Source organism: Malaclemys terrapin, chromosome 4, assembly GCF_027887155.1.
Source record: "Malaclemys terrapin pileata isolate rMalTer1 chromosome 4, rMalTer1.hap1, whole genome shotgun sequence".
Classification (NCBI taxonomy): Eukaryota; Metazoa; Chordata; order Testudines; family Emydidae; genus Malaclemys; species Malaclemys terrapin.
In genome coordinates, this window is record NC_071508.1 from 31,787,726 (window position 1) to 31,800,184 (window position 12,459).

Sequence of the window (12,459 nt, forward strand, 5' to 3'; positions counted from 1 at the left end):
TTTGGAAGCTAGGGGTCAGATTGGAGCGAGGGGAAGTGTGTGTGTGGAGGGTCTATTCAAGCTCCACCCACAACTCCAACCTCCACCCAGTATTCCAGTGCTCAGCAGTGAAATAATTAACATTGTCGCCGTCATTAGGTTCCAGAGCTAACACTCCATGAACTCTGTCCCTCTCAACTCCCTGCACAAAAGGGCCTGACTCAAGGGTTCTGGGTTGGGGCTTGGTGTTGAGTGGACCCTACTCCAGGGCCCCTTTCACGGGGCTGTGCGGCGTGGAAAGGGGCTGTGGTAGGGTTACCATATGTCCGGATTTCCCCGGACATGTCCGGCTTTTTGGTCCCCAAATCCCCGTCCGGGGGGAATTGCCAAAAAGCCGGACATGTCCGGGGAAACAGGGAGACTAGGATCTCCGAATCTGTGTGTGTTGGTCGCCCACTGTGACATCATCTCGGTGCAACACTCGGCTCCTGCTCAGGGCATGCTGGGGGCTGTAGTCCGGCCGAGCCTCACGCTCCAGGGAGAGCCGGGAGAGGGGAGCGGCTGAGAACTACAACTCCCAGCGGCTCCTGCGACGCGACCAACCTGCCCCGTGAGGCAGCAAGCCGTCGGGGGAGGGGGGGGGGCGCGGGCCCCTGTCCTTTGGGTGGGGGGTGTCTCTGGGCACCGCTCGGCAGCCATCGCAGGGCTTGGGGGCGCCCCAGGGGGGGGTTGTGGATGCCAGCGCGTTGCGGGGAGCCGGCACTGTCCGGATTTGCGTCCCCCTGGGGCTGGAGCTGCGCCCCCGGCCCCGGACACCAGTCATGTAGGGTTACCATACGTCCGGTTTTTCGGCAATCAAACCCCTGTCCGGGGGGAATTGCCAAAAAGCCGAACATGTCCGGGAAAAATACCGGACGGGCACTTCCTCTCCCGCGGCTCCTCTGCTCCTCCCCTGACTCAGACTTCGGCTCTGTTTAAGAGCCAAGCTGCCCGAGCCAGCGCTACCGGCTTCGGGCAGCCCCCGTGCCTCCGGACCCCAAGTCGCCGGCCGGGCACTTCCCTTCCCGGGCTCCAGCTGCTCTGCTCCGGCGGCTGGGGTCCGGAGGCACGGGGGCTGCCCGAAGCCGGTAGCGCTGGCTTGGGCAGCTTGGCTCTTAGACAGAGCCAAAGAGTCAGGGGAGGAGCAGAGCAGCTGGAGCCCGGGAGGGAAAGTGCCCGGCTGGGGGCGCAGGGTCCGGAGGCATAGGGTCTGCCCAAAGCCCGAGCGCTACCGGCTTCACGGGTTTGCCGGGCAGCCTCCAGACCCTGCACCCCCGGCTGGGCTCTTCCCCTCCCGGGCTTCAGCTGCGCTGGGGAAGCGCCGGCCGGGGGCGCAGGGTCTGGCGGCTGCCCGGCAAACCGTGAAGCCGGTAGCGCTTGGGCAGCCCTCGCGTGGCTGGGAGGGAGGAGGGGGAGTTAGGGCGGGGACTTTGGGGGAATGGGTGGAGTAGGGGCGGAGTTGGGGCGGGGCCGGGGGTGGGAAAGGGGCTGGGCCAGGACCCGTGGAGTGTCCTCCTTTTTTATTTTTTAAATATGGTAACCCTAGGCTGTGGGCATACTGGCCCCTCTCCCCAGCTCCACTGCGTCCCACACCCTGCAGGGCTCAGGCACACAGAACCCCTTCTGCCGCCTGCGGCCACAAAACTACAGCCCCCAGCAGCCCATGCGCACCGCCTGCCAGCACCTCCCACGGGCCGCGAGGCAGCTCGGGAAATGTAGTTCTATACGACGGCGTCTGGGCTTGGGCGCCATCTTGTGTCTGTCCGGGCGAGTGATCAGTGTGGGAGAGTGCGAGGGAACTACAATTCCCATCGTGCCCTGCGCAGAGGGGGAGGTGCTGCTCATGCGCACGATGTTTCTTCCTTGTTGCTATGGGAGCCTGGAGCAGAGGCCTGGCACAGTTACAGCCTGCGCTCCACTTCCTGTCAGTGACCAATTTTTTGGTAGGGATTAAGCCCCCACCAACATTCTGGTTGCCTTGGCAACAGGGGTGTGTTGTCTTGGTGATTGTGGTACTGCCAGGCAGTTGCTAGGGTCACGCCCTGGTTGCCTGGGATGTCGCGACCCCAGATCATCCACAGCGGCCACTTCATGGTGTCGGAGCCGCATGCCGAGCCTGAGCTGGACCCCGTAGGGCTGCGGTTGGGAGCATGGCGGAGCAGACAGGGGCTGTGGAGCTGGGGGCTGGCGGCTGGTGGGAGGGGGAGGGGGAGGGGGCTGGGGCGGGTGAGCGAGCCGCAGTGCCCTGGGATGCCTACGACTTTGACACAGTCAATGCCTGCACGTGCCGGACCTACCGCTTTGGCCCTTGTAGCAGTGGCGCCCTCAGCATCGACGCCTCCCTCACCAAGCTCTTTGAGTGTATGACACTCGCCTACAGGTGAGAGGGTGGGAAAATGAATCCTGGTGCTAGTGCCCCGGGGCATGGATCCTATTGGGGGTGGGGTGGGGCTGGGAGTGTGAATCCTGGCGCGGGTGCCCCGGGGCACAGATCCTGTTGGGCATGGCTGAGGGTGTGAATGCGGTGCCTTGGGTATGGATCCTCCAGGGGAGGCCTGGGGGTGTGAATCATGATATTAGTGCCCCAGGGCACAGATCCCACCATGGGCAGGAGCTGAGAGGGTGAGTTCTCACTGTAGTGCCTCATAGTGTGGATCACAGTGGGGAGGGGGAGCTGGGAGTGTGAATCTCCAGTAGGAGTAGCAAGGTTATTTTACATCTGTATTTGACACGGGTGTGACCGCTGCTGGAATCCTGTATCCAGGTCTGAGGTCCACAATTCAAGAAGTATATTGATAAATTGGAGAGTGTTCAGAGAAGAGCCACAAGAATTATTAAAATATTAGAAAACATGCCCGTATAGTGAGAGACTCAAGGAATGCAGTCTATTTAGCTTAGGGTTACCATACGTCCAGATTTTCTCGGACATGTCCGGCTTTTTGGGCTCCAAATCCCCGTCCGGGGAGAAATCCCAAAAAGCCGGACATGTCCGGGAAAACCGGGACACGCGGGGCCGGCGGTGCTGGGCCGGGGGCCGGGCTGGCGGTCGGCGGTGCCGAGCCGGGGGCCGGCGGTGCCGAGCCGGGGGCCGGGCCGGGGACCGGCAGTGCTGGGCGGGCCGGGGGTGCTTGGCCGGCCCGGGGGCCGGATAGGGGACCGGCAGTGCTGGGCGGGCCGGGGGTGCTTGGCCGGCCCAGGGGCCGGATAGGGGACCGGCAGTGCTGGGCGGGCCGGGGGTGCTCGGCCGGGGGCACTCCAGGACCCGAGCCGACCCAGGCTGGAGATGCCGGGGGGGCCAGACTGGACCGCGCCTCCTCCCCCCACACCCCCTTTACCTGCTTCAGGCTTCCCGCGAATCAAATTTTCACGGGAAGCAGGGGAGGGGGCGGAGTTGGGGCGGGGACTTTGGAGAAGGGGTGGAGTTGGGCGTGGGTGGGGCTGGGGCCCCGTGGAGTGTCCTCCTTTTGGAGCCTCAAAATATGGTAACCCTAATTTAGCTTAACCAAGAGAAGGCTAAGGGGTGAGTTGATTACAGTCTGTAATAACCTACATGGGGAACAAATATTTAATAATGGGTTCTTCAATCTAGCAAAGAAAGGTAGAACATGCTCCAATGGCTATATGTTGAACCTAGACAAATTCAGACTGGAAATAAGGTGTGAATTTTTGACTGTGAGAGTAATTAACCACTGGAGCAATTTACCAAGGCTTGTGGTGGATTCTCCATCACTGGGAATTTGTACATCAAGATTGGATGTTTTTCTAAAAGTTCTGCTCTAGGAATGATTTTGGGGTATTAAACAGGAGGTCAGACTAGAATGACCACAATGGTCCCTTCTGGCCTTGGAATCTATGAATCTATACAGAGGAAGCCATTTGTAAGTGTGACACTTCCTCACTGCTCTAACCTTTGCTCTCTTCATCATGCTAGTGCTGTAATTTCCTGCTCCAGGCCTCTGAGGTTTGTAAACACCCAATACATCAGCTTTGCATTAGTATCTGCACTGACTTGTGTATGTGGCAGCACATGGCATTGTACTGAAGAAGGGCAGCTTTTGCTCTGCCATTGTCAGATCAGGGCGTGGGAAAGAGCATCTCTTTCGCGGGGCTGCATAGGAGGTTGCACAACGCTTGGACAAGTCAGACAGCATTTGTAGGCCCTCCTGAGAAGGAAGGAAATCTTTGGTGCAGATGTACACAGTTGTGTCTGCGAGATTTCCTCAAGGCACCCCATGCTGAGCCTGACTGTACATTTCCACCCTTTCAAAGCTTTCGCTTTAAGTTTAAGATTAACTGTGAATTTTGCGCAATTGCTATGCGTGGCTTGTGGTTTTTTTATACTACAATATTCCTTATAGAGTGTTTGTTAAGTTATCATTGGAAACCCTCAACCGTAACAGAGATTTTGGTCAGGAAATTTCCATCATTTTATAAATAAGCCTAAGGTACTCAGGGAGAAGCCAGGGGTGTTAATTTTGAAATTATTTGTAATTTACAGTTAATTAAGAGCCCTGAATCCCTCCTCCATTCTCCAGAGCCCGAAGTATTTTATTTTGTGTACGGTGTCAGTGCAAATTTAGAGGACTGTTTAGCCGGATTTGCACTGGGAGCATAGGCATGATTTGGGCACTGAGAGGCAGGGAATAACTTTGGGGGTGTTAATTGACTGTGAATTACAGCTAACTGGCCAGTTAGCACCCCCTGTTTCTCCCTCCCACCCCCAAAACATCTAAAGTATTTGATCAGATAGATATACCCTAAAATCCTCTGGATGGGAGGGCTGAAATATCTCTCTGATCAATTAGAATAATAGAATATCAGGGTTGGAAGGGACCTCAGGAGATCATCTAGTCCAGTCCCCTGCTCAAAGCAGGACCAATCCCCAGACAGATTTTTGCCCCAGATCCCTAAATAGCCCCCTCAATGATTGAACTCAGAACCCTGGGTTTAGCAGGCCAATGCTCAAACCACTGAGTTATCCCTCCCCCCACTACTCTTTAGCCACCCTGCACAGACTCACTGCCAGTCACATACTTCCCTCACCCCCTCTCCAGCCTAACCCACTGCCAGTCACATACCACCCTCCACCCCCTACACAGCCTAACCCACTGCTAGTCACATACCACCCCCCCTCCACAGCCTAACCCACTGCCAGTCACATACCACCCACACACTAATCCACATCCTAACCCACTGCCAGTCACATCCCACCCCCTCCACAGCCTAACCCACTGCCAGTCACATACCAGCCCCCACCCCCTCCACAGCCTAACCGACTGCAAGTCACATACCACCCCCCCCCCACAGCCTAACCCACTGCCAGTCACATTCCACCCCCACACCCCTCCACAGCCTAACCCACTGTCAGTCAAATACCACCTCTATGCCCTACTCAGCCTAACCCACTGCCAGTCACATACCACCCCCACCTCCTCCACATCCTAACCCACTGCCAGTCACATACCACCCCTACTGCATACACAGCCTAACCCACTGTCAGTCAAATACCACCCTTACGCCCTACACAGCCTAACCCACTGCCAGTCACATACCATGCCTGACACTACCACATACAGACAACCTAAAGTCTGCATTCCTGGAGCCGTGAGAGTGTGGAGCTGGCCTGGAGAAGACAGGCTCCATGCCCTGGGAACTCTTACACAGGGCACAGTGGATCTGGTCTGTGGTTAAAGAGGAGGTGGAGGGGTTGGGAGAGAGACTCTTTACTCACCCAGGACTCCTGCATGAAATTCAGGGAAGTGTCCTCTGGGCCTAATTCACTAGCTTCCCGAGGCCAGCAGGAGACCAATGGAGCAATCAGCGTGCATGATGCCATTGCCTGAAGATTTTCTAAGATTTCTTGGGGTCCCAGCCACATATCTGCAAGCATCTATGGCTCCTCCTCCCCACAAACCTCACTGGGGGCATGGTGCCAGCATGCCTATTTACAGATATGACAACTTGGAAAGCTTCACAATGGAGTTCAGAAGCTTGGTACCTCTCAGCTTTTCTCTACTGGGCTCATGTTACAACCCACTGTGCTGTCCTGTCTCCCACCACCTCCTGGACAAGAGAGATCAAATCTAAAGCCATACAAGTGCTTTAAGAACAATCAGATGACTTTGATCAGCCTCTGATTTTCCCAGGCATCTTTTTGCCAATTGCTTAGTGAATCCACTGCAGTTTGGGGGAGGGGAGGGGAGCCTCATTTAGCCAGAATCCACTCCCCTAGCAGATTGGGAGCTTAAAATTCCATTTACAGGGAATTTCCAGCTTGGGAAAGGAAGGTGGGTGAGGCAAGCTTGTCCGTGCCTGCTGTAGAGCAGCTCCCTGAATCCACCAGCACTACCTTCTAGGCCTCGGCAGGCCTCACTCTCTCTGCACAGGTTAGATTTGCTGTTCCAAAAGGAAATATCAGATATTAAACTGATATCGGCTTGTCAGATTCAACTCAGGATCTCCACTCTGTGTAACACTCAGCACTTAGATATGGTGAAAACAAGAATGAGCTTATTATCAAAGAACTGAGATACAAGTGAGAGAGAATACTGAAGCAAACCGACATATAAAACAAAATCATAACACATTTTTTAGAGACTGAACTTATCTAACAAGGTGTTTCCCTATCTTCTACATGATCACTTACCCCGGTGTTTTCAACTAGTTTGGCTGAGACCCTTTTTCATAAAAATCAAACTCACTGGTGGCTTGTCCTCACAGATTGAAGGAATGCCAGGGTGTCTCTCTGTACCCCCCAAGTACATCCATTCGGACCTTCGATGGTCATCTGAAAATAGTGTTCCACCCCTGCTGTTCACCTTTTCCTGTTAATTTCCTGCTCAAGTCTCCATAAACTATGGATTAGCATTTTGTTCAGACTTTAAATGGACATTCATTGCCAGTGATACAATCCTCAATTTGCACATGACTAACCAGATTCAGATAAGCATCTCTTCCCTTCTGCCTGCCATGAGTATGTGGGTTAGCTTTTGGTGACCTGTCTTAAGTCTTGGACATAGACAACATAATTTTTAATACATGTCTTCACATATTCTCTGTACATACGTCTCACAAATGATTGGCAAGACCACTGTGACACAGGGTTTCATTAGAGACCTTATATGACGTTCCTTTGGTGAACCCAGGGGATGCCCTTATGCCCCCTGACAGTTAGTATGAAGAAGTCTTTGGGTCATACTTCCCCTCTTTCATTTCCAGTAGGGTCAGCCATAGGCATCGGTTCAGAATCCTCTTGCCTGGACAGTGTGTCTGCCACTGTATTTTCTCTACCTTTAAAGTCATTTTTATCTCTATATCTTTTCACATCATATAAATGTTGACAGGTTTCCACACATCCCCCTTGTGACGTTGTGCAGTCTATATGGTTTTATAAAAACTTGATAATAAGTCAATATAATGTAACAGATAGTTTTAGAGAAAATACGGTAATAAGTGAATGTAACGTAACTGGGATATGCTTCATGCAAAAGGTCTCTTGTAAGGTATCATTACAAAGCTTATAATCTACTGAGTATGATCATCTGATTTGTATAAATGTACCACTCTTGTATCTAAAACTAGAAATATAAAATGTAACTCTGAGGGCCTATTGTAATTGTGTAAAGTGTGGACCATTAATGATGGTTTGGAATCTTGATGACTCCCATTGTCTGCAGATGGCTGTATTTACCTGTGAGTCTTCCTGTATATGTGTGTGCTGGTAAGTGAGTAATGAAGTCTTGCAGTGACATGTGATCATGTCACCTGAACTGGAATCCATCTTTAACCTGGTGCTTTTCCAGTGAGGGGGGGTGGAAACCCAGAAAGACAAAGAGTTCCCGCCTTATGCAAAAGATATATAAAGGGGGGAAGAGAACAGAGAAGGTGAGGAGCCATCATGAAGAATCCCCTAGCTACCACCTGAGCTGCAACAAGAGCTGTACCAGGGGAAAGAATTGTGCCCAGGCCTGGAAGGTGTCCAGTCTGAGAAAAAAACTTACTGAAGCATCTCTGAGGGTGAGATTATCTGTATTCAGTTTGATTAGGCATAGATTTGCGCATTTTATTTTATTTTGCTTGGTGACTCACTTTGTTCTGTCTGTTACTACTTTGAACCACTTAAATCCTACTGTCTGTATTTAATAAAATCACTTTCTATTTAGTAAAAAAAACAGGAGTACTTGTGGCACCTTAGAGACTAACAGATTTATTAGAGCATAAGCTTTCGTGGACTACAGCCCACTTCTTCTACTCTGAAACCTTTCTATTTAGTAATTCACTCAGAGTATGTATTAATACCTGGGGGAGCAAACAACTGTGCATATCTCTCTATCAGTGTTATAGAGGGCGAACAATTTATGAGTTTGCCCTGCATAAGCTTTATGCAGGGTAAAACGGATTTATCTGGGTTTAGACCCCATTGGGAGTTGGGCATCTGAGTGCTAAAGTAGGGTTACCATATTTTGTGCCTCCAAAAGGAGGACACTCCACGGGGCTCTGGCCCCGCCCCCAGCCCCGCCCCCTCCCCCCGCCCTAACTCCGCCCCCTCCCCAAAGTCTCCGCCCCCTCCCCTGCTTCCCGCGAACATTTAATTCGCGGGAAGCCTGAGCAGGTAAGGGGGGGTGTGGGGGGAGGAGGTGCGGCCCAGGCTGGCCCCCCCGGCGGCTCCAGCCTGGGTCGGCTCGGGCCCTGGGGTGCCGGCCCTGGCCCCCGGCCGACCACCCCCGGCCCACCCAGCACTGCCGGCCGGCCCCCGGCGGCCCAGCGCACCTCCCCGGCCCCACGCACCCCCCCGGCGGCCCAGCGCACCCCCCCGGCGGCCCGGCCCCGGCGGCCCCACGCACCCCCCCGGCTCCCGGCCCCGGCGGCCCCGCGCACCCCCCCGGCCCTGCGGCCCCGCGCACCCCCCCGGCGGCCCGGCCCCGCGCACCCCCCCGGCCCCGCGCACCCCCCCGGCGGCCCGGCCCCGCGGCCCAGCGCACCCCCCCGGCCCCGCGCACCCCCCCGGCGGCCCGGCCCCCCGGCCCCGCGGCCCAGCGCACCCCCCCCGGCCCCGCGCACATCCCCCGGCGGCCCAGCTCACGGCCCGACCCCCCGGCTCCCGGCCCCGCGGCCCAGCGCACCCCCCCGGCAGCCCGACCCCGCGGCCCAGCGCACCCCCCCGGCGGCCCGACCCCGCAGCCCCGGCCCGGCACTGCGCCCCTGGACCTTAGTAAGAACAGAATAAAGAAATGTGTGTGTGTGTATATATATATATATATATATATATATATATATATATATATATATATAAACATGCATTTTTAGAGGAAAATATTCTTTTTATGTTGTTAGTACATTTCTGAATAAAGTCATTAAATAATTGTACAAAGAGGAATAAAGGAGATGTATTAATACACATAAGGGGGGAGGGATAGCTCAGTGGTTTGAGCATTGGCCTGCTAAACCCAGGGTTGTGAGTTCAATCCTTGAGGGGGCCACTTAGGGATCTGGGGCAAAATCAGTACTTGGTCCTGCTAGTGAAGGCAGGGGGCTGGACTCGATGACCTTTCAAGGTCCCTTCCAGTTCTAGGAGATGGGATATCTCCATTAATTTATTTAATTTATTTATTTAAGTATACATTTTTAGAAAAAATAATTGTTTGCAGTTAGTACAATTCTAAATAAAGTTCATTAAACAATTGTACAGAAGTCACAAAATATTAGCGATAGAGAAAGAAACTATAACCAGAGAGCTTGTTACATACTACAAATGACAGACAGAAGATAACCATAAAAGCTTTAAAACAGAAAGAAAGGAAGGAAGACAGAGAAAAGCATCTTACCTCACAGATTGTTACTGGCCAGATGGCACAAAACTTCGTTGGCTGAGCCAGTCAAAAGATATTCTTTAATGACGGGGTGTCTTAAGGAATCATATTGCATAGAATATTAAAATGTATCCCATTTTCCAGAATCATGCTGAGCACAGCACTTTATGGATTTATCCATTAATATTTAATTGACCCATATTTTCCTGTCATGGTGAACACAGTACTTTACTGGTTGTAACATATTAAAATGTAAATTAGAGGTAAAATACCAGTCAAAAAGAGCATGCGTGTAGATTTCTTTAGCAATTAGCCATACATTTAGCAATTAGCATTATTTGGTTTTAACCCTGTACCAGGAATCAATTTTTCTCTTTCTCAGTAATGCCTTTAGCATTTGTCTTTAAAAAATGGAAGACCAAGCCTTTTGGCTTACGTTGCATTAGAGCCTCTTAAATTTTGTAAACTTTTTGAAGGACTTATAAATAAAAAAGGGCAAATAACACACAAATACACAGCACCACTAACCCCCCCCACCCCCGCCACCCTGCTTCCCAAAAACAATTAAACATACACTGGAGCCAACTTGTATACTATTTTATAGATAAACTTCTGTAAGCATACTCAAACCAGTTTTATATTATTTTATAGACAAGTCACCTTTCCACACACATTTTCATATTTGTTTCTTCAGCATTATTTTATACAAAATACACACAGCCTAACTTAAAAGAAGTTGAACGGTGTAAAATTGGTTAATACACCCCGTGTTGACAAAATGCACAACTAGTTTAAACTATTTTACGTAAAAAGAGTCAATTACACTCTTTATCAAAGATAAGAATGTTAATTCTTCCTGCCCCCTTGCCCCCCCAGCACAGAGCATTTACATCCACCTTCCCTCCTCTTTCTCAAAACAATTAAGCATAGAATCATAGATTCAAACCAAATTGGATACTGTTTTATAGATAAACTACCTTAAGCATAATTCCAATTATGTTTGTTTTATAGATAAATCACACACGTTCATACTTGTTTTTCAGCATCGTTTTAGACAACACACACACACAGAGCTAACTTACAGGAAATCTTATGGTGCTGACAAAATGAAGAGCTATTTTATGTAAAAAAGAGTTGATAACACATTTACTGTTTTTTCCACAAACTATGCCCTTTTTGTTGTAACACTTTCAGAATGTATGGTATGGAATGTCGATTAAATAATTGGATTAAACTTGCATTTAATAAGTAAAATAAAAGCAGGAATTGGGTATTAGGGAAAACTGTATTTTTGTATTTGAGAGGTAGTGAAAACAAACAAAATGTTCTTAAAATACGTGAAATGCCTTAGCAGTAAATATTTTGCATTATTAACTCATATGACACATTTAGCAAAATAAAAAAAATTAAAAGTCACAAAACCGACTCACAGAGTAACCCGTGCTAATGGTAACATGACAAAACAGAGCATTAGGATAAGAGAGTTGGTCTGGATTTTGAGGGACATTTTAACAAATGTTTGAAATCTTTAGTGAAACAGTTTTGTATCCAGTGGTGGATTAATAATTTTGCCGCCCCTAGGCCTGGAAATAATTGCCGCCCTGGCTCCGTCCCGACTCCGCCCTTTTCCCGCCCCCATTCCACCCCCCCAAAGTCCCCGCCCCAACTCCGCCCCCTTCCTTCCCCTATTGGATCCCTTCCCCAAATCCCCGCCCCTGGCCCCGCCTCTTCCCCCAGCGCGCGGCGTTCCCCCTCCTCCCCTCTCACTCCCTGCCCCTGGGAGTAAGCGCTGGGAGGGGAGAGAAACAGGACGCGGCGGCGCGCTCGCAGAGGAGGCGGAGGTGAGCTGGAGCAGGGGGGCAGGGCGCGGAGGGGAGCTTCCGCCCTAGGCCTAAGCCTTGTCGGCCTAGGCAATAATACGGCGCTGTTTGTATCTGTTCATTGTTGTTGTGCTTTAGCAAGGGTAAACACGTGTCATACAGAAACTCTTCCCAACCTCAACATTATGTTACCCCTTTTTAATTTTTTTTCTAATTACTTTTCACAGGTGGTCAGAAAGAGTAAGTAAATAACACTTAGAAAAGCATCAGGAGAAATTAGTATCCATACAAGGGCAAAACTGCAAGATTGGCTCTTTCTGACAGAGATGGAAAAACATTGTAACATAATCAATATTCTTGTCTTTACAGCCTTAGTTATATTTTATAGAATTACCTCAAAAGCAGCAAAAACTTTTGTTAATACCCCAAGCCACACATCGGGGCTCTAAAAGAACTGCAGTGCCTAAACGTGAAGCATAGAAAGAACAATGGTGGGAGGGAAGCCAATAGCTACACTGTGCAGCCACAGAGGTGCAAAACTTTAAGCGCAAACTTTTTCTTTGATTGATAAAAAAGTCCTGTGATATAATCAAAATGCATCAGTGACTTCACTTTTGTAGCAATTTTTATAGAACTTTCTGCAAAACAAATACTTTTTGCCCCAATTTATTTATCACATTGAAGCAGCTCCAAAGAATTATTTTTCCTGCCCTTATACAAAACTCTGCATTGTATATACACCTGGGGAAATTCTGTACCAAAAAGTTAAAAATTCTTTGCCAAAAAATTAAAAATTCTGTGCACAATCACTT

At 50.6% G+C, this 12,459-nt stretch overlaps 1 protein-coding gene across 1 annotated transcript in view; it reads left to right on the plus strand.

Annotated features, from left to right (window-relative positions):
* The first annotated feature begins 1,903 nt into the window (after positions 1-1,903).
* The window catches only part of LOC128837206 (MLX-interacting protein-like), a 31,192-nt gene continuing 20,636 nt past the window's right edge, over positions 1,904-12,459 (plus strand). Inside the window, 2 exon segments of the mRNA XM_054028177.1 lie at positions 1,904-2,146; positions 2,149-2,398. Coding sequence (XP_053884152.1) covers positions 2,074-2,146; positions 2,149-2,398 — 323 coding nt within the window. The 5' untranslated portion in view covers positions 1,904-2,073.